This window comes from Mobula birostris, chromosome 8 (genome assembly GCF_030028105.1).
Source record: "Mobula birostris isolate sMobBir1 chromosome 8, sMobBir1.hap1, whole genome shotgun sequence".
In the NCBI taxonomy this organism is placed as follows: domain Eukaryota; kingdom Metazoa; phylum Chordata; class Chondrichthyes; order Myliobatiformes; family Myliobatidae; genus Mobula; species Mobula birostris.
The window spans coordinates 108,506,605-108,528,388 of NC_092377.1; the positions used below are offsets into that span (position 1 = coordinate 108,506,605).

The 21,784-nt window shown below is 45.2% G+C and overlaps 1 protein-coding gene across 3 annotated transcripts in view; it reads left to right on the forward strand.

The window, feature by feature from the left end:
• The window catches only part of serac1 (serine active site containing 1), a 64,820-nt gene extending 48,747 nt beyond the window's left edge, over positions 1–16,073 (forward strand). For 2 of the 3 annotated variants that reach the window (XM_072265919.1, XM_072265920.1), the window contains 5 exons: positions 48–148; positions 2,972–3,069; positions 8,367–8,549; positions 11,233–11,376; positions 15,699–16,073. In XM_072265919.1, coding sequence (XP_072122020.1) covers positions 48–148; positions 2,972–3,069; positions 8,367–8,549; positions 11,233–11,376; positions 15,699–15,835 — 663 coding nt within the window. In that variant the 3' untranslated portion in view covers positions 15,836–16,073. Of the gene's footprint in view, positions 1–47; positions 149–2,971; positions 3,070–8,366; positions 8,550–11,232; positions 11,377–15,698 lie in introns of those variants that run through there. The other variant, XM_072265921.1, reaches the window with a different exon arrangement.
• The last annotated feature ends 5,711 nt before the right edge of the window (positions 16,074–21,784 follow it).

A 21,784-nucleotide genomic window follows, 5' to 3' on the forward strand; every position in this document is an offset into this window, starting at 1 on the left:
GGTTTTTTTTGTTTAATGCATATACATATTCCTGGTTTTGTCTTCAGGCCTGGTTGGCTGCAGATTGTCCCAGTCTAAGGATATTAACAGTGGAGTACGACACTCACCTCAGTGACTGGAGATCCAAGTGCCCTGTGGAGAATGAGAGGTACGCACTAGGCTCCTGTCTATTACATTTATATAGAATTAGTAATAGTTTGCATTCATATACACTCTGCAAAAATCTTTGACATATATATATATGTGTGTGTGTGTATATATATATATCTATCTAGGGTGCCTAAGACTTTTGCACAGTACCATATTTGTCAACGTGGAGCAAGTTTGTAAATCTGGTGGGAGCAAAGGATGTGGAGTGACATGGGAGGGCATGGGACAGGAGGCAAGAAGGAGTGCCGGGGGCTGGAAGGTGGCATGGGGGGGCATGGGACAGGGGGCAGGAAGGAGTGCCGGGGGCCGGAAGGTGACATGGGAGGGCATGGGACAGGAGGCAAGAAGGAGTGCCGGGGGCTGGAAGGTGGCATGGGGGGGCATGGGACAGGGGGCAGGAAGGAGTGCCGGGGGCCGGAAGGTGGCATGGGGGGGCATGGGACAGGGGGCAGGAAGGAGTGCCGGGGGCCGGAAGGTGGCATGGGGGGGCATGGGACAGGGGGCAGGAAGGAGTGCTGGGGGCCGGAAGGTGACATGGGAGGGCATGGGACAGGAGGCAAGAAGGAGTGCCGGGGGCTGGAAGGTGGCATGGGGGGGCATGGGACAGGGGGCAGGAAGGAGTGCCGGGGGCTGGAAGGTGGCATGGGGGGGCATGGGACAGGGGGCAGGAAGGAGTGCCGGGGGCCGGAAGGTGGCATGGGGGGGCATGGGACAGGGGGCAGGAAGGAGTGCCGGGGGCCGGAAGGTGACATGGGAGGGCATGGGACAGGGGGCAGGAAGGAGTGCTGGGGGCCAGAAGGTGGCATGGGGGGGGCATGGGACAGGGGGCAGGAAGGAGTGCCGGGGGCCGGAAGGTGGCATGGGGGGGGCATGGGACAGGGGGCAGGAAGGAGTGCCGGGGGCCGGAAGGTGGCATGGGGGGGCATGGGACAGGGGGCAGGAAGGAGTGCCGGGGGCCAGAAGGTGGCATTGGGGGGCATGGGACAGGGGGCAGGAAGGAGTGCCGGGGGCCGGAAGGTGGCATGGGAGGGCATGGGACAGGGGGCAGGAAGGAGTGCCGGGGGCCGGAAGGTGACATAGGGGGGCATGGGACAGGGGGCAGGAAGGAGTGCCGGGGGCCGGAAGGTGGCATGGGAGGGCATGGGACAGGAGGCAGGAAGGAGTGCCGGGGGCCGGAAGGTGGCATGGGGGGGCATGGGACAGGAGGCAGGAAGGAGTGCCGGGGGCCGGAAGGTGACATGGGAGGGCATGGGACAGGAGGCAGGAAGGAGTGCCGGGGGCCGGAAGGTGACATGGGAGGGCATGGGACAGGGGGCAGGAAGGAGTGCCGGGGGCCGGAAGGTGGCATGGGGGGGCATGGGACAGGGGGCAGGAAGGAGTGCCGGGGGCCGGAAGGTGACATGGGAGGGCATGGGACAGGGGGCAGGAAGGAGTGCCGGGGGCCGGAAGGTGACATGGGAGGGCATGGGACAGGAGGCAGGAAGGAGTGCCAGCGGCCAGAAGGTGGCATGGGTGCAGACACATCCAGCCCTGAACACCATTTCTATTACTGCAGAACTGTGCAAGAGTCTTAGGCACACACATATATATATAGCTGGGGTGCTAAAGGCTTTTGCACAGTACTGTTTATCATATTCTGACGATGCCTCCAAGCTGCTGGCAAGAGTGGTTGCTCTTGGAGTGTGGCTGTTGTACTGATGGCAGCAGATGAGTGTAGTAGTTGGCATGGAGCTGATGCTTGAGGAATATCTCCTCCTTGCATTGTGCTCGTGCAGTGTCCTGTATCCCAGTTAAAGTCTCATTGAAAAGGCCACACCTTTCGTGGTGCAGTATATCTGATGCATTGATAAATTAAACAGGCCAAGACAACCATCTCCTAACCAAAGATTACTGATACCTCCAGATAAATTGAAGACATTGAAGGACAAACAAGTGGTACTGAAGGATGATGGTAGAGTGCGTGTTTTTATTTCTGAGGGAAGCGACTTGGATCCGCTCCAATTTGCCTAGTGGAGCAACAGGTCCATAGCAGATGCCATCTCATTGACTCTTCATCTAGTTTATTATTGCGACATGTACCAAAATACAGTGTTTACAGGCCGTCCTGACAGATCATTTTATCCCATCAGTACATTGAGGTGGTAAATTTCCCTCAGGATCAATAAAGTATATCTATCTATCTGTCTATCAAAAATAGAAACACAAACAGACTTCAGTCGTGGAGTTCCAGAGAAAGTGCAGTGCAGGTAGACAATGCAAGGTAGATTGTGAGGTGAAGAGTTCACCTTTAACCTATAAGCCTGTATTTTATTATAATGAGTAAACTGACGAGAAATTAAATGGTAGAGGTAAATCTTACTCCTCCATTGTACTTAGATACTTCCTACAGAAAAGCTAAAATATTTAATATTTAAATTTATATAGTTGATATTTGACGTTTCATTGGAATTCAAATTTTTTAAAAATTGCAAATGCTGGAAATTTGCAACAAAAAAGCAATGACAGAAATACTCAGCGGACCAGACAGCATCTGTGGAAAGAAAGCATGTTAACATTTTGGGTTCAAGCAGTGTTTCTAGTGTTATTTCTTCCTGTTTTATTAGAGCTTGGTGATGCGTTTCACAGTTTACCTCCAGATTTATTGACTCTGTCAAACACTAGTAAGTTATTTAAAGACTTGGGCTGTAGTTTAACAAGAATAATCTTTGAACTTGTGGAAAGCTCTGTAATATTTATTTTAAACACTGAGAAGCAATTGCTTAAGTTAAAACTGGCACAAATTTACAAAAGTGAAGAGAAGGTGCCTTTTATTTTTACCCAGGAAATCACTGGCCTACAGGGGTCGGGAGCTGCTGACCAAACTAAAAGCTGCGGGTGTTGGAGACAGGCCAGTGGTGTGGGTAGCACACAGTATGGGAGGTAAGAACTTCTCATATCAAAAAGGTTTTTCCTTTGTCCTTACTGTATCATTACCAATCCGTAAAACCCCTTTTATAGAACACTAAAGTGCAGTACAGGTCCTTCGGCCCACGATGTTGTGCTGATCTTTTCAAATCAAAAAATTAAATCAAGTTGAATTATTATTCAACCATAATAGACACAGCAAATGAAACAGCATTCCTCTGGGGTCAAGGTATAAAACCAACAAATTAACACATTCAAAGTAGTGAGCAAAGCAGCTTATTCAAGCAGGGGATAAATATACATCTATACATATAGTCCAAGATCCTCAGCGACACCTCCCGCAATTGATGGTGCAGTCTCCCTGCGGTGCGCAGAAGCACGCAATCCAGCCTGTCATTCCACTGTTCGAACACAGGAGGGCAGCACTCCCACTGATTCCGGACACCACGTTGCACCGCCTCCAGCATTTCCTTGTCTGTGTGCAGCGGTAGATAAACCTGTGGCTTGAGGCCTAGTCTTTGCTACACAGCTTCCATGTCATCTGTCATGCCACCAGACAAGGGTATCAGGCCTGCGACAACTTCTATTAATGTGATCCAACAGAGTCTTGTACTCGCAAATGAAATGTCCAAAGACAATCTCCCATGATTATACTGCGCGCCACCTTCGCGCACCAGTTGTGATGCCTTTGAGTAGCAGGAAGCAACATGGACTGCAGCCAGGTCAGCCCTTCTGATCTCCCAGCCAGTCCCTTTCTCGACCTTCCAGCCAGTCCCTTTCTCGACCTTCCAGCCAGTCCCTTTCTCGACCTTCCAGCCAGCCCTTCGACACCAGTCTAGCTACACTGATCAACGAGCAGCTCAATGATGGAGTAGCCCAGCGGTATCCAACAAAAAAACCTCTAACCTTTCCCCCCTACACAGCCCTATATTTTTCTACCTTCTGTGTGTCTGTCTAAGATTTTCTTAAATGCCGCTAATGTATCTGCCTCTACCAGCACCCCTGGCAGTGCGTTCCACGCACCCACCACTTATGAGTCTCTGGCTATCCACTCAGCCGATGCCTCTTATCATCTTGTACACCTCTATCAAGTCACCTCTCATCCTCCGTCGCTCCAAAGAGAAAACCCTTTGCTCAGTCAACCTACTCTCCAAAGATGTGGTCTCAAATCAAGTCAGAATCCTGGTAAATCTCTACGCCCTCTCTAAAGCTTCTACGTCCTTTCTCTGAGGCAACCTGAACTGAGCTCTGAACTATGATCTACAAACCCCATTTCCAGAAAAGTTGGGATATTTTCCAAAATGCAGTAAAAACAAAAATCTGTGATATGTTAATTCACGTGAACCTTTATTTAACTGACAAAAGTACAAAGAAAAGATTTTCAATAGTTTTACTGACCAACTTAATTGTATTTTGTAACCATACACAAATTTAAAATTTGATGGTTGTAACACACTCAACAAAAGTTCGGACAGAGGCATGTTTACCATTGTATTACATCACCTTTCCTTTTAATAACACTTTTTAATCATTTTGGAACTGAGGATACTAATTGCAGTAGATTTGCAATTGGAAATTTTGTCCATTCTTGCTTCAGCTGCTGAACAGTCCGTGGTCTCCGTTGTCTGATTCTCCTCTTCATGATGCGCCATACATTTTCAATAGGAGATAGATCTGGACTGGCAGCAGGCTAGTCAAGCACACACACTCTGTGTCTACAAAGCCACGCTGTTGTAGCCCATGCAGAATGTGGTCTGGCATTGTCCTGCTGAAATAAGCATGGACGTCCCGGGAAGAGACGTCGCCTTGATGGCAACATATGTCTCTCTAAGGTCCTAATATACGCCTCAGAGTCAATGGTACCTTCACATACATGCAACTCACCCATGCCGTGGGCACTGATGCACCCCCATACCATCACAGATGCTGGCTTTTGCACCTTTCGCTGATAACAATCTGGATGGTCGTTTTCATCCTTGGGAAGGAGAACTCAACGCCCGTTTTTTCCAAAAACTAGCTGAAATGTGGACATATCTGACCACAGCACACGGTTCCACAGTCTTTCAGCTCATCTGAGATGAGCTCGGGCACAGAGAACTCGCTGGCGTTTCTGCATAGAGTTGATGTATGGCTTCCTCCTTGCGTAATATAGTTTTGAAGTTGCATTTCTGGATGCAGGGACGGACTGTGTTGAGTGACAATGGTTTTCCAAAGTACTCCCGAGCCCAGGTGGCGATAATTGTCACAGCATGACGGTTTCTTAGGCAGTGCCGCCTGAGGGCTCGAAGATCACGCGCATTCAACAGTGGTTTCCGACCTTGCCCTTTACGCACTAAGATGTCTCTGAATTCTCTGAATCTTTTCACAATATTATGTACTGTAGATGTTGAAAGACCTAAGTTCTCTGCAATCTTGCATTGAGAAATGTTCCTTTTGAACTGACTAACAATTCTCTCACAAATTTTGGCACAAAGGAGTGAGCCACGACCCATCCTTGCTTGCAAAGGCTGAGCCTTTGATGGATGCTACTTTTATACCCAGTCATGATACCTCACCTGCTACCAATTAGCCTGCTTAATGTGGAGTCTTCCAAACTGGTGTTACTTGAATATTCTGTGCACTTTTCAATCTTATTTTAACTCTGTCCCAACTTTTGTTGAGTGTGTTGCAGCCATCAAATTCTAAGTTTGTGTATATTTACAAAATACAATTAAGTTGGTCAGTAAAACTATTGAAAACCTTTTCTTTGTACTTTTGTCAGTTAAATAAAGGTTCACGTGAAATAACATATCACAGATTTTTGCTTTTATTGCATTTTGGAAAATATCCCAACTTTTCTGGACATGGGGTTTGTATGATGAAGGAGGGAGCTCATCGCGCCCCTGCAGACAGTCCACTCTTTGCTCTGTCTTCACAGCTCTGACGTTCTTTTTTTTGCCCCAAAATCCAATCCCTTTCTCAATGTTAGTATTGAGTCTGCTTCCGTCACCCTCTCTGGTCAGAACAAACATACTTATTTTTGCAAAAAGTAGTTTCTGCCATAGAGAGAGACAGCGTGGTAAAAGGCTGTTTGGCCCATCAAGTCTGTGCCGACCATCAACACCTACACTAATCCTACATTAATCCCGATCTATTTCCCCCATGTTCCCATCAGTAGAGGCCTACAAGATGATAAGAGGCATAGATTGAGTGGATGGCCAGAGATGTCTTCCCGGTGCAGAAGTGTCTAATAGATGGGGGCAGAATTTTAAGGTGGTTGGAAGAAAGTATGGGAGGATATCAGAGGTAAGCTGATAGATTGAAGAGGGATGAGAGTGTGGAAAGAGCTGACAGGACTGGTAGAAGTACAGTACTGTGCAAAAGTTTCAAGCACGTATGTATAGCTAGGGAGCCTAATACACGTGCACAGTGCTGTAAATAGCAATGTGGTGTGCTCCCTGATGAAGTCCATGCTTTTTATGCTTGCTGTTGGGGATGGGAAGTATTCTGGAGTTATGTGAATAAAGCAGAGGGAGGGAGGGAGGAATGAGGCTTGTTTCATTGTTGTTTGGTACATTCTGTTCTGTGTTGTTCTGCTCAGCATAGTGGGCATGCTGTGTTGGCAGCACTAGTGGGCTGGTCACAGCACTTACTAGGTGTGTTTGTTAACACAGGCAACACGTCTCACTGTACTTTTCAACCTGAACCTGAATTTCATCCCTCCTCTTTTTTTCTAGCCCCAGCTTCTTCAGTGTGCCATTCTGGTTAGTTTCTTCACTGTCACCAAGGCCTTAGTGACTGAAGTAAACACAATGGCACTACCAGCAGGCCAGATCGAATCTCTGCAGTCCCGCAACAGCCAGTCAGTGGCCAATGGGACAACTCAGTGAAAATTGCCCAAGTATGTTGTGTCTGTAAGAAGCAGGATAAGGTCAAAGTAAATTTCTTATCAAAGTACACGTATGTTACCATATACTACATCGAGATTCATTTTCCTGCAGCATTTACAAGAACATAAAGAAATCCAATATAATTCATGAAAAAATATTCATAAACAAAGACTGACAAACAACCAATGTGCAAATAAAAAATAAATAATCCTGAGAACACGATTTGTAGAGGCATTGAAAGTGAGTCCCTCGGTTGTGGAAACAGTTCAGTGTTGTGCTGGGTGAAGTTATCCATGCTGGTTCAGGGGTTGTAGGTTAATAACCGTTCCTGTCCTATTTGTCTTCTCTCAAATGATGGCAAGATGACAGAAGGTTTAATGGAAAGTGCTTGGCACCTGTATGGCAACAAGCTGCTGACAGGAGCTCAGTTAGTATAGTTGGCCCTCCTTATCCGCGGGGCATTGGTTCTGGGACCCCCCGCGGATACCAAAAAACGTGGATGCTCAAGTCACTTATATAAAATGGTGTAGTATTTGCATATAACCTACGCACGTCCTCCCATATACTTTAAATTATCTCTAGATTACTATTAATATCTAATACAATGTAAATTCTATGTAAATAGTTGTTATACTATATTGTTTAGGGAATAATGACAAGAAAAAGGAAGTCTGTGCACGAGAGGTGAGGCGAGCAATGCTCAAACAACGAGTGCTGGAGAGAGAACTTCCGGGTTTTCCCGATCCGCGGTTGGTTGAATCCACGCATGAGGAACCCGTGGATAAGGAGGGCCGACTGTATTCCACCAGAATCTGTCTGCTCATGACATTACAGCCGTGGTCCAAATACACAACTGTCCTCTACCTCTCGCCACCCAAGAGAGGGGCGTCAGAGTCGCTGTGCTCCACTGGGGCTCGTGTGGCGTAACATTCAAGCTGGAATTGGTGCTGCCCCCAGTGTTCACCCGGCAGAAGACATGCTGTATTGTGTTCGACTGCAGACTTCTGCAGCATTCTTGGACTCAGGGTCTTAGACTGTATTTTTTTGTGTGACTGTAATTTACTGATGTCTTGTGTGCTTGCTATCTTCTGTGCTATGCATACCTGGTTCTGTGTGTGACTGTCGGTACCTTGGCCCGAGAGGAATGCTGTTTCATTTGGCTGTATTCATGGGTATTAATGTATGGTTGAATGACAATTAAATCTGAACTCAAACTCCATTTAACTAATAAAAGAAACACATAAATTGCTGGAGGAATTCAGTGGGTCAGGAAGCAGTTATGGAGGGAAATGGACAGTCGACATTTTGACTGTCGATGTCTGTTTGCCTCCCTAAACACTACCTGACCTACTGAGCTCCTCCAGTGTTTTGTGTGTTAGTTCATATTCAAGTATCTGTAGCTCTTGTGTCTATAATCCTTAATGTAATCTCTTTCAATTGCAGGCTTGTTAGTCAAAAGGATACTTTTAGATGCTTCAGAGGATCCTGAAATGAGGTCAGTGGTTCAGAATACCCAAGGGATTGTGTTTTACAGCGTACCTCACTATGGATCTCACCTCGCCGAGTACTCAGTCAATGCCCGCTTTCTGCTTTTTCCTTCTGTTGAAGTCATGGAGCTTAGTAAAGGTGAGACTGGCTTGTCTGATCTACTCCATGTTCCGTCAGCCATCATGCAAACGTTGTACAACAGGCAGAACAATATCACTGCTTCACATTACATGAATTGTACACTGGCTGTCACAGAAAACAATGGGAAGAAATGGGTTTTTTTTTCAGCCTGGATCTATGTAACAGGAGGATTACCCGGAGGATTAGTTCTTGGCCTACGTTTGTATACTACTTACATGAATCATCAGGCGAAAGTGGTGGGGAACAGAATGCTAGGTATCCAAGTTTGCCAATGACACACCAACAGTGGAAAGACCATACGATGTAGGATTAGGCTATTCTGTCCATCAAGTCTGCTCTGCTATTCCACCAAGGCTGATTTATTTTCTCTCTCCACCCCATTCTCCTGCTTTCTGCCCATAATCTTTGATGTCTTTACTGATCAGGAACATCAGCTTGTGCTGTAAATGTACCCAATGAGTTGGCCTCCACAGCCACCTATAGCAATGAATTCCACAGGTCCACCACCCTCTGGTTAAAGAAATTCCTCCTCATCTCATTTCTAAAGGAGTATCCTTCTATTCTGAGGTTGTGCCCTCGCTCAAACGTTTTCCCCATTTTCTTAAGTTAGACAGACAGATAACTCCAGTCCTGGTGTAGCTGTAGTTGAAAGTGGTTTTATTATTCACCGGCGTGTTGCAGTACACAAGGAGCCAGAGTAAAAAGACAGTACTTCTCAAAGTTCTAATGAAAGGCAGATTCAAATATTGATTGAAATTCCTTTGACTTCTAAAAGGTGCCTCTAACTACTAAATGAAATGTACAAATAATTTGCCTAAACTAATAACACACAAACAATTGTACTACTTCTCATCATTACTGAGTACACCATTTAAACAATCATAGTTTAGGTTCAAGAAACTATGTGAACCTCTGGGGCAATGCCTTCTACAAAAGCTACTTGGAGTCGGGTGTTCCAATCAATGAGATGAGATTGGGGGTGTGGGTTGTAGAGATGCCCTGCCCTATAAAAAAGACATACAAAGTCAGGTTACTGGCAGAGCCTGCTTTTCTCAAGAAATATCTCTTTATGTGCACTATGCCTCGATCAAAACAACTTTCAGAGGACCCTAGAAGAGGAATTGTAGAGATGCATGAAGCTGGGAAAGGCTGCAAAAGCATTTCTAAAGACCTCCATTGTGATTCAATGTTGTAAAACAATAAAGCATGAAGACTTTGGGGGGGGGGCGGTGGTTGAATGCTTTTTGTAGGCACTGTACAAGGTGTAAGTGAGGCCACACCTAAAGTACTGCGCACAGTCTGGATCCCTTCCCTTAAAAAGGATATTGTAGCAGTGGGGAGAAGGCCAAAGGAGATTCACTTGGCTCATTCCTGGGATGAGGGGATTATCCAATCAAGAGAGGCAAGATAGGATGGACCTGTGTGTTTTAGACTTAGGCTAGAGGTGGGGTTGATGTTACTGAGACATACAAGATCCTGAAGAGACACAACAGGAAGATGTTGAAATGTTTTTCTCATGGGTGAGTCTTGATTGAGGGTACACAGATACCTGATATGAGGGTGGTCATTTAAACCGGAGGTGGATAGACATTTATTTTTGCGTATGTGGTCAGTTTCCAGAATTCTTAACCTCAGAAGTTGATCATGTAAAGCAGTGGTCCCCAACCACCGGGTCGTGGACCGGTACCGGAGGCAAAGCATGTGCTACCGAGCCGCGAGGAAACGATATGATTTGGCGATATGAGTCAGCTGCACCTTTCCTCATTCCCTGTCACACCCACAGTTGAACTTGAACACACGCGAGGTCATTACCCACGCGTCATTCATGTCAGCGCGGGAAGAAGATCAACTTCTCGAGCTTGCAAATGACGGCGGGCTGAAAAGTATGTTTGACATAACATCTCTGCCGGCATTCTGGATCAAAGTCAAGGCTAAATATCCTGAGATAGCCACGAAAGCACTGAAAACATTGCTTCCATTTCCAACATCATATCTCTACAAAGTGGGATTTTTTGCAATGAATGCAACAAAAACTAAATTGCAGATTAGACTGGGCACAAAGAACCCCATTCGAGTATCGCTGTCTCCCATCACCCCTCGATGGGACCGTCTTGTTGCAGGGAAACAAGCCCAGGGCTCCCAATGATTCAGCGATATTGGTGTGTTGCAATGATTTTATATGTTCATACGGGGAAAATATGTGGTGTGTTTAATATCCAAACGTTACTTAAAATGTTATGATGCTATTGACTTATAAGTGACTTACAATTGACTTATCACTATATTCATGCGAGGAAAATGTACGCTGTGTGTTTAATATTAAATTTGTTAGATAAACCCTTTTAGAAACAAAATTAAGTGTGTTAGCCACTTATAAGTGACTTAGTTGATTTATCACCTATATTCTGGTCATGATTAACAGCCCCCCCCCGGTCAGCCGGTCCGCAAGAATATTGTCAATATTAAATTAGTCCGCGCCAAAAAAGGTTGGCGACCCCTGATGTAAGGTGTCATGTTTTCAAACCTGGGATGTCCAATGATAACCTAAATCGCATGTTTGCAGGGTTTCCTTTGATAAAATGTTGAACTGTACCAATGAGCTAATTAGACTTGACAGCTAAAACAAAGACATCAGAATAAATCATCAATGGTTTGGTGAACTTTGAATATTCTTTTGTAGATTCACCTGCTTTGATGGAACTGAACAATAATTTCGCCAGGCTGATAAAGGAACAAGAAGTTAACATACTGGGCTTTGGAGAAACGCTTCCGACAAACATTGGAAGTATGATCAAACTCCAGGTGGTACCTCTAAATTCAGCAGGTATAGTATAGGTCAGCCATGACCCTCTATCATTGTTCTGTTTGCTGGGGTACAGCTGTTCCTCTGTTATAGAGTTATACAGCATAGAAACGGTCTTTTTGGCCCTACCAGTCCATGCCAATCAAGGTGCTCCAACCAAGCTACAGTACTGTGCACAGATATATAGCACAGGTGCCCAAGACTTTTGCACAGTACTGTCATAATTTTATGTTTTGCACTGTACTGCTACTATTGCTGAAAAAAATGATATGTGAGTAATGATAAAACCTGATTCTGATATGGGTAGACTGAGAGTGGGAAGGGGTCGGGGAGAGGGCAGGGAGCAGGAAGCACCACAGCGACATTCGGTAATGAGCAATAAGCCAATTGTTTGGAATCAAATGGTATAGCTAGCTAGGACGCCCAAGACTTCTGCATAGTACTGTAGTTCCAGCTACAAACAAGTGAAGATGTCCCATCTGCAGATGCTGAAGATCCAAGCAACACACACAAAATACTGGAGGAACTCACCAGGCCAGGCAGCATCTGTGGAAAAGAGTAAACAGTTAATGTTTTGGGCCAAGACTCTTCATCAGAACTGGAAAAGAAAAGATGAGGTCAGAGTTAGAAGGTGGAGGGACAGGATGAAGAAGTTCAAGGTGGTAGGTGGTGGGTGAAACTGGGAGAGGGGAGGAGTGAAGTAAAGAGCTGGGAGGTCAAGTGGTCAAAGAGATAAAGGGCTGGAGAAAGGGAAATCTGATAGGAGAGGGCAGAAGTCCATGGAAGAAAGGGAAGGCGGAGGAGCACCAGAGGAAGATGATGGGCAGGTAAGGAGATAAGGTGAGAGAGGGGAAATGGCATTGGAGAATGGTGAAGGGTGGGCAATTACCCCTCCCTCAGTCCACGGCCTCCTACTGCGCGATGAGGCCACACTCGGGTTAGAGGAACAACACCTTGTACCCCACCTGGATAATCTCCAACCTGATGGAATGGGCATCAATTTCTTGAACTTCTGATAATTACTGACATTCAAAGTGGGAAAATGATCAAAGACATTGAAGGACAGAATAAATAACCTTTGGAGAGTCATGGGATGATGAAGGGCAGTCATCACAGATTTATTAAGTTGTCCAATAAGGTGTGAGCAGAATTATCTGCAGCTTAATGTGAAAAAGACTAAGGAGCTGGTGGTGGACCTGAGGAGAGCTAAGGTACCGGTGACACCTGTTTCCATCCAGGGGGTCAGAGTGGACATGGTGGAGGATTACAAATACCTGGGGATATGAATTGACAATAAACTGGACTGGTGTAAGAACACTGAGGCTGTCTACAAGAAGGGTCAGAGCCGTCTCTATTTCCTGAGGAGACTGAGGTCCTTTAACATCTGCCAGATGATGCTGAGGATGTTCTACGAGTCTGTGGTGGCCAGTGCTATCATGTTTGCTGTTGTGTGCTGGGACAGCAGGCTGAGGGTAGCAGACACCAACAGAATCAACAAACTCATTCGTAAGGCCAGTGATGTTGTGGGGATGGAACTGGACTCTCTCACGGTGGTGTCTGAAAAGAGGATGCTGTCTAAGTTGCATGCCATCTTGGACAATGTCTCCCATCCACTACATAATGTACTAGTTGGGCACAGGAGTACATTCAGCCAGAGACTCATTCCACCGAGATGCAACACAGAGTGTCATAGGAATTCCTGCCTGTGGCCATCAAACTTTACAACTCCTCCCTTGGAGGGTCAGACACCCTGAGCCAATAGGCTGGTCCTGGACTTATTTCATAATTTACTGGCATAATTTACATATTACTATTTAACTATTTATGATTTTATTACTATTTATTATTTATGGTGCAACTGTAACAAAAACCAATTTCCCCCGGGATCAATAAAGTATGACTATGACTATGGCAATCACAAACACAAGAGAGTCTGTGAAGGTCGACGTTTCGGGCTGAGACCCTTCAGCAGGACTGGAGAAAAAAAGTTGACTCAGAGTTAAAAGGTGGGGGGAGGGGATGGGATGGATAAACAGAGTGGTAAGTGAAAGAGATACAGGACGAGGGGGGATGAATGGGTGAAGAAATATAGGGGGGGTGAAGTAAAAAGCTGGCAAGTTGATTGGTAAAAGAGATACAGGGCAAAGGGGGGGTGAATTGGTGAAGAAATATGGGGGGGTGAAGTAAAGAGCTGGCAAATTGATAGGTGAAGGAGATTCAGGGAGGGAGGTGATGGGCTGGTAAGGAGATATGGTGAGAGAGGGAAAAGGGATGGGGAATGGTGGGGGGGGTGGTATTACTGGAAGTTTGAGAAATTGATGTTCATGCCATCAGGTTGGAGACTACCCAGACAGAATATAAGGTGATGCTCCTCCAACCCGAATATGGCCTCATCGTGACAGTGGAGGAAGCCGTGGACTAGCATGTCAAATTAGAAATAGGAGGTTGAATTAAAATGGGTGGCCACTGGGAGATCCTGCTTTTTCTGGCAGAGTGTAGAAGCTCGGCGAAGCGGTCTCCCAATCCATGTCAGGTCTCACCGACATACAGGAGGCCACAGCGGAAGCACCGGACACAGTGGATGACCCCAACAGACTCACAGAGGTGAAGTGTCGCCTCACCTGGATGGACTGTTTGGGGCCCAGGATGGTAGTGAGGCAGGAGGTGTAGAGGCAGGTGTAGCACTTGTTCCACTTGCAAGGATAAGTGCCAGAAGGGAGATCAGTGGGGAAGGACAAATAGACAGGGGAGTCACGTAGGGAGTGATCCCTGCGGAAAGCAGAACATGGTGGTGAGGGAAAGATGTGTTTGGTGGTGGGATCCTGTGGAAGTGGCAGAGGTTACGGAGGATTATGTGCTGGACGTGGAGGGAGCTAGGTGAGGAAAAGAGGAACCCTATCCCTGGTGGGGTGGCAAGAGGATGGGGTGAGGGCAGACGTGCGTGAAATGGAAGAGGTGCCATTGAGGGCAGCGTTGATGGTGGAGGAAGGGAAACCTCTTTCTAAGAGCAGATGTGTTGGAGACAGGGGAACGAAGAGAAGGGGGTGGCTTTTTTACAAGTAACAGGGTGGGAGGAGGTATAGTCCAGGTAGCTGTGAAAGTCAGTGGGTTTATAATAGACATATAAGCTGTCTCCAGCCAGAGATGCCTGGCTACTTTATTCAAATTTTTGTGGTGATAACCAGGCAGCTCAATGAGAAAGCACGTTTGAGGTGGATTTTAGCTAGCAGTTTGACAAAGTCCTAGGTGAAAGATTGGTCATCTGAGTAACTATCTATGGAAAGGAACAAGCTGGATGCAAGGTTCTCTCATTAGAGAAAACAAGGGGGTGTCAGATGTTGGGAGTACAAGTGATGGGGGGTTGTATGCAATGAGGTTGAAAAGGGTTCTTGGTGAGGTGTCAGTCAACTTGGACTTGCTGGAGGCATGATGGTTGGATGCTGTCAAGCAGGATTTGTGGATTTTGTCATAGAAATATTGAAACCCCATCCTGATAATGGTGATCTGCTCGAAAAGAAAACCTTGAAATTATCATTTGGAGAAGGCCATTTCCATTGTCCCAAGGCAAAAATGCTCCTGTGACCTGGGTTCATTTCTGACCTACTTGTGTGTTTATATGATCTCCTGTTGATCACATGGGCTTTCTCCCACATCCGTAAGATTGTGAGTTGATTAAGTGGAAACTCCTCCTCAATTGGTTTCACCTATCACCTGCCAGCTTGTACTCCTCTCCTCCCCTCCCCCTCCCCCTCCCCCCACCTCCTTATTCTGGATTTTGCCCCCTGCTTCCCGGTCCTGAAGAAGGGTCTGGGCCCAAAACGTCAACCGTTTATTCCTTTCCATTAATGCTGCCTGATCTGTGGAATTTCTGCAGAGTTTTGTGCGTGTGCACTAGATTTCTAGCATCTGCAGAATCGTTTGTGGCTATAAACTGCTCCGTGTCTGCAGATGAGCCCAGAATTTGTTGGGGGGGGGGGCGGAGGTGGTGTAATGGACTATGAGGACAATAAAATGGGATCAGTGTAAATGGGTGGTTACTGGTTGGCATGGACATGATGGGCCAAACAGCCTGTTACTTTGTTGTGTGACTGTGAAAATGTTGGAAATATTCAGGTCAGGAACTATTGGAAAGGAAGATGTATTTACTTTTTCATGTTGGTGGCATTGAATTTGAGTGTTCACAGCTTGGTCCCATCAGAATCAGTACTTGGTGTTGCACACCTCTCTAAGACCTTTGGAGTCTTTTTTTACATGTTTATTTCTTACCAAGGTTATGTATAATGATTCCATGTAATGTGTCTAATTTTCTGTTGCACGTTTCAATTTTTTAAATTATTTTTCAGATTTGGGGATCGGGGATTTTATTCCATTGGACGTTAATCATCTGGATATTTGCAAACCCAGAAGCAGAGATTCCTTCATTTATCAGAAGAGTTTGAAATTTATAAAAGATGCTTTAGCACAGGAGCTGAAAAGCTGAATCACTCCCCTGTTCAGAGTTCCCCCAAAGTGCCAAAGTTTTCATTCTATGGTGCATTTTGGTAAAGTTTCATCATGTAACCAAAACTTGAAAATGCCAAGAATGATAACATTCAAGGATTATATTAAAATTGTATATAATAAAGGGCAATGTATGTAAATAACCTATGTTCTGACAACATTCAGATTGCTATTTTGTTGAAATGATAGATAAAGTATAAAAATGCTTCAAAGTTACAGTAAGCAAAAGGTTTATTTATTATGGACTGGAATTGTTTGTTTAATTTAACTTTGCTCCTTGAATTTGCTGTGTGGTCTTTCTTGTAAAGTTAAAATTTGAATTAGCCCAACTTATGCAACACTCAGTAGTTTTCCTCTAGACGTGTCTATGATTGTATCTGATTCTGCAGTCTTTATTTGGCCTAACAGTAATAAGGCGTTAGCATATGAAAATATTTAACCAGTTAAGCACATTGGGTGGTGTTGCCAATCTTCCCACATTTCGTTTTTTTCTCCCTTTGGTAATAAAACAACTGTATCTGCTGTGTGAGTGTAATCTTGGAAACTGGGCAGTCAATCATCATGAAACTAAGTGCAATAAACTCGTGGCACCACTGCGCTTAATTTAATTAACTTGCTTGGAACTGTGCATGTAAGGCTTGCAGCTTGAAGGCAACAGGAGCTGTGAATGAGCCACGGTGGGCTGAGGGACAGGAGTCGGATCACACCTTCAAGTAATGAGGTAGTAGGAGTGGGAATGTGATGGAAAGAAGTGCACATGCTTGAAATCTGAAATAAGAGCAGAACATGCTGTAACTACTCAGCCGGTCAGACAGTACTTCAGGGGCAGTGTTTCTGTTTGGAAAGTGCCATGTTATTTGGGGCAAGGAAAGATGTGAGTAATTGGATTCAGCGTGTGTTACATGCTAAAGGTGTTGCAGAGACTTACAGCACAGAATTAGGCCCTTTAGCTCAACACATCCATGCCAAACATGGTGCCTATCTGTAAACACAAAATAATCTGCAGATGCTGGGGTCAAAGCAACATTCACAACACGCTGGAGGAACTCAGTGGGTCGGGCAGCACCCGTGGAAAATATCGGTCGACGTTTCAGGCCGGAACCCTTCGTCACAACAGCTGCCACAACAGACAGGATCTCCCAGTAGCCACCCACTTCAACTCTTCCCACTCCCATTCAGATATGTCCATACATGGCCTCCTCTACTGCCATGATGAGGCTAAACTCAGTTTGGAGGAGCAACACCTCATATACTGTCTAGGTAGTCTCCAGCCCCTTGGTATGAACATCAAATTCTCCAACTTCTGGTAATTCCCTCCCCCTCCCTTCCCCTATCCCTATGTCACTCTGCCCCCTCCCCCAGCTGCCTATCACCTCCTTCATGGTTCCGCCTCCTTCTACTACCCATTGTGTTTTCCCCTATTCTTTCTTCACCTTTCCTGCCTATCACCTCCCTGCTTCCCCTTCCCCACCCCTTTATCTTTCCCCTTACTGGTTTTTCACCTGGAACCTACCAGCCTTTTCCTTCCCACCCTCCCCCCCCCCCCCACCTTCTTTATAGGGCCTCTGCCCCTTCCCTCTACAGTCCTGATGAAGGGTTCCGGCCCGAGACGTCGACCGATCTTTTCCGTGGGTGCTGCCCGACCTGCTGAATTCCTCCAGCGTGTTGTGAATGGTGCCTATCTGAGCTAGTCCCATTTGACTGTCTTTTGTCTCCACCTTTCCTATCCATATATCTGTCTAAATGTCTTTTAAATGTTGGAGTTGTACCTGCTTTACCATTTCTTCTGACAGCTCTTTCCACATACCCATTACCCCCTGTGGAAACAGTTCCCCTTGGGTCCCGTGTTAATCTTTACCCTCTTATGAGAGTTGAATTTGTAGGGAAAATGAATCAGGTGCAAGGAACTTGCCCTTACCCTCATATCATCAGCTACTCCCCCTCACTGAGATCCACCTATCACCTGTCAGTTCTCCCTCTACCCCAACCTTCTCTCTCCCCCCCCCCCCCTTAAAATGCCACTTCTTTCTTTCCAGTCCTGATGATAGTAGATGGTTGTCTCTCTGACCGGACGCCTATGAAGAGGAGTGTGCCATGGGGATCTTGGCCCATCTATAACAACGATCTGGATGATGATGTGGTAAACGGGATTAGCGACTTTGCGGAGGACACCAAGACTGGGGGCGAAGTGGACAGCAAAGAAGGCTATCAATGCTTGCAGTGGGATCCAGATTTGCTGGAAATATGGGCTGAAAAATGTCAGATGGAATTTTATTGCAGACAAGTTTGAGGTGTTTCACTTTGGGAAGGCAAATCAGAGTAGGACTTGCGCAGTGAATGTTAGGGCATTGAGGAGTGTAGTAGATCAGAGGAATCTGAGAGTACAGATCATAATTCCTTGAAAGTGGTATTACAGATGCAGTACTGTGCAGAAGGGAAGGTGCCTGAGACTTTTGCACAGTACTATATTTATCAACATATGCAGAGAGCAAGTTCGTAAACGTGGCAGGAGAAAAGGATGTTGGGGCTGGTGAGGGTGGAGCACTGCAGGAGGGGTGGCAGAGAAGTGCCAGGGGTGGGGGGTGGAGACACAGGCAACTCCAGGCAAGGTCATTTGATCCAAATAATTGCTCTATTGATTATTACAGAATGTCACTCTGGTCCTTCCTGCTCCCTTCCCCCTTCCCCCTTCCCCAACCATAATTCCCCTCTCCCTGCCACCTCCCTACATTTAGATCAAAATAATTTTCAGAGGGTCTTAGAAGAAGAATTGTAGAGATGCATGAAGCTGGAAAAGGCTACAAAAGTGTTTCTAAAAGCCAGAGTGTTCATCAGTCCACTGTAAGAGAAATTGTCTACAAATGGAGGAAATTCAGTACTATAGCTACTCTCCCTAGGAGTGGGCATCCTGCAGAGATCACAGCAAGAGCACAACATGTAATGCTGAAGGGAGTGAAAAAGAACCCAAGGGTAATAGCGAAGACCTGTAGAAATCACTACAACTTGCTGAAGTCTATGTTCATGTGTCCACAAAATGTAAATCTCATTGCTGCACATCTCAGGTTTGCAAAAGGCCACCTGAATGTTCCACAACGCTTCTGGGACAATGTTCTGTAGACGGATGAGACAGAATGCACACCGCTATGTTTGAAGGAAAAAGGGCACTGCACACCAACACCAAAACCTCATCCCAGCTGGAAGGAGCATTGTGGTTTGGGGCTGCTTTGCTGCCTCAGGGCCTGGACAGCTTGCAATTGTTGAGGGAACAATGAATTCAAAATGGTATAAAGACATTTTACAGGAGAATGTCAGGGTAGCGGTCCGTTACCTGAAGCTTAATAGTAGTTGAATGATGCAACAAGACAATGATCCGAAACACGAGTAATTCAACAACAGAATGGTTTAAAAAGAACATTGGTGTTTTGGAATGGCCAAGTCAGAGCCCAGAACTTAAACCAATTCATATGCTACGGCATGACCTAAAGAGGGCTGTTCATGCAAGGTATCCCAGAAATATCGATGAACTGAAACAATTTTGTATGGAGGAATGGTCTAAAATTTCTCCTCACCATTATGCAAGTCTGATCAGCAGTTACAGGAAATGTTTGGTGGAGGTTATTGCTGCTATTAATGGAGGTTCTACCAGCTATTAAATACAAGGGTTCACATACAATTTCCAGCCTGGACTGTGAATGATTGAACGATGTGTTCAATAAAGACATGAAAAGGACAATTGTTTGAGTGTTATTAGGTTATGCAGATTGTGTTTGTCTATTATTGTGACTTGGATGAAGATGAGGCCACATTTTGAGTGAGTAATGCAGAAAAACAGCTAATGGCAAAGAGTTCACAAACTTTTTCTTGCAGCAGTACATTGAAACAGCAGTTAATTATTTGCCAAATGACACAGGAATAGAGGGGAGGATATTTTGGAATGAGGACACTAGGACTTGAATACAATATAAATGAACTGAGTTAGTGGGTGAAACAAGGCAAACAGAGTTTGGTGTGTGTGAGCTTATACAGTTCTCTGAAGGGAATCTAAGAGTAGACTATTATGTGAAGGAGAAACATAGCAAATAAGCAAAGGAGATGTACAAGAATCGCGGTAACTTAAAAGGTAGGTGGAATAAGTGGTGAGGAAGCCAAAAGGAATAGGCATATTTTGGCAAGAGATTAGATTTAAGAAATAAGTTTCCAGTGTAAATTCACTGCGCTCCATCTCTCAGGTATACACTCCTAATCCACAATGGTTCTATCAGTTCAGTACTGGCTTTCAAAGACTCTGAAACTTTAGCATAAAAGTAGCATTAAACTGTTAAAAGAAACTTAAAGATCCACAAAGTAATTCTCATTTGAAATGTGTGATCACTGCATAGTTGTCACTGCAGAAGTTTCAATCATCTCCACCCAGTTTGCTGCAAGAGGACCATATACAGTGCCTATGAAAAGTATTCACCCCGCCCCGGATGTTTTATTGTTTTACAACATTGAATCATAGTGGATTTAATTTGGGTTTTATTGACACTGATCAACAGAAAAGACACACGTCACAGTGAAAACACATTTCTACAAATTGGTATAAATTTATTACAATTATTAAACAAAATAATTGCATAATTACTCACCCCCTTCGTTAGTATTTAGTAGATGCGCCTTTGGCAGCAATTACAGCCTTGACTCTGTGAGTCTCCAGCTTTGCACATCTGGACACTGTAATTTTCCCCCATTCTTTACAAAACTGCTCAAGCTCCGTCAGAATGCAAGGGGATTGAGAGTGAACAGCTGTTTTGAAGTCCAGCCACAAATTCATAATTGGATTGAGGTCTGGACTCTGACTTGGCCACTCCAGGATATTACCTTTGTTTTTAAGCCATTCCTGTGTAGTTTTGGCTTGGGGTCATTGTCTTGTTGGAAAACAAATCTCTCAAGTTGTAGCTCTCTTGCAAACTGCATCAGGTATTCCTCCAGGATTTCCCTGTATTTTGCTGCATTCATTTTGCCCTCTATCTTCACAAGCCTTCCAGGGCCTACTGTAGTGAAACATCCCTGTAGCATGATGCAGCCACCACCATGGTTCACGGTAGGGATGGTGAGTTTTTGATGTCTGGCATTTGGCAAGGGGGTGTAAACCAAACATCATTTAGTCTAATGGCCAAAAAGCTCAATTTTGATTTTATCAGACCATAGAACCTCATTCCAGCTGACTTCAGAATTCCCCATATGCCTTCTGACAAACTCTAGCTGAGATTTCATGCAAGGTTTTTTTTTCCCAGCAGTGGCTTTCTCTTGGCCACTCTCCCATAAAGCTGCAACTGGTGAAGCACCTGGGCAACAACTGTTGTATGGGCAGTCTCTCCCAGCTCAGCCACTGAAGCTTGTAACTCCTCCAGAGTTGTTATAATCCTCTTGGTGGCCTCCCTCATTAGTCCCCTTCTTGCACGGTCACTCAGTTTTTGAGGACGATCTGCTCTAGGCAGATTTACAGCTGTGCCATATTCTTTCCATTTCTTGGTGATTGACTGTACTCCAAAAGGATATTCAGTGCCTTGGAAATTTCCTTGTATCCATCTCCTGACTTGTGCTTTTCAATAATCTTCTTGTGGAGTTGCTTGAAGAGTTCCTTTGACTTAAAGGTGTAATTTTTGCCAGGATACTGACTCATCAGCAGTTGGACTTTCCAGTTACAGGTGTATTTTTACTACAATCATTTGAAACACCTTGACTACACAGAGGTTTATTTACAGCAAGGACACTCTGTGACTTCTAAAACCAACTGGCTGTACCAGTGATGATTTGGTGTATCATACTAAAAGGGTGAATACTTACCAGAAGCAGAGAGAGTGAGCAGTTTCAACTTCCTGGGTATAAGGATCTCTAAGGATCTAACCTGATCCCAACATATCGATGCAGTTATAAAGAAGGCAAG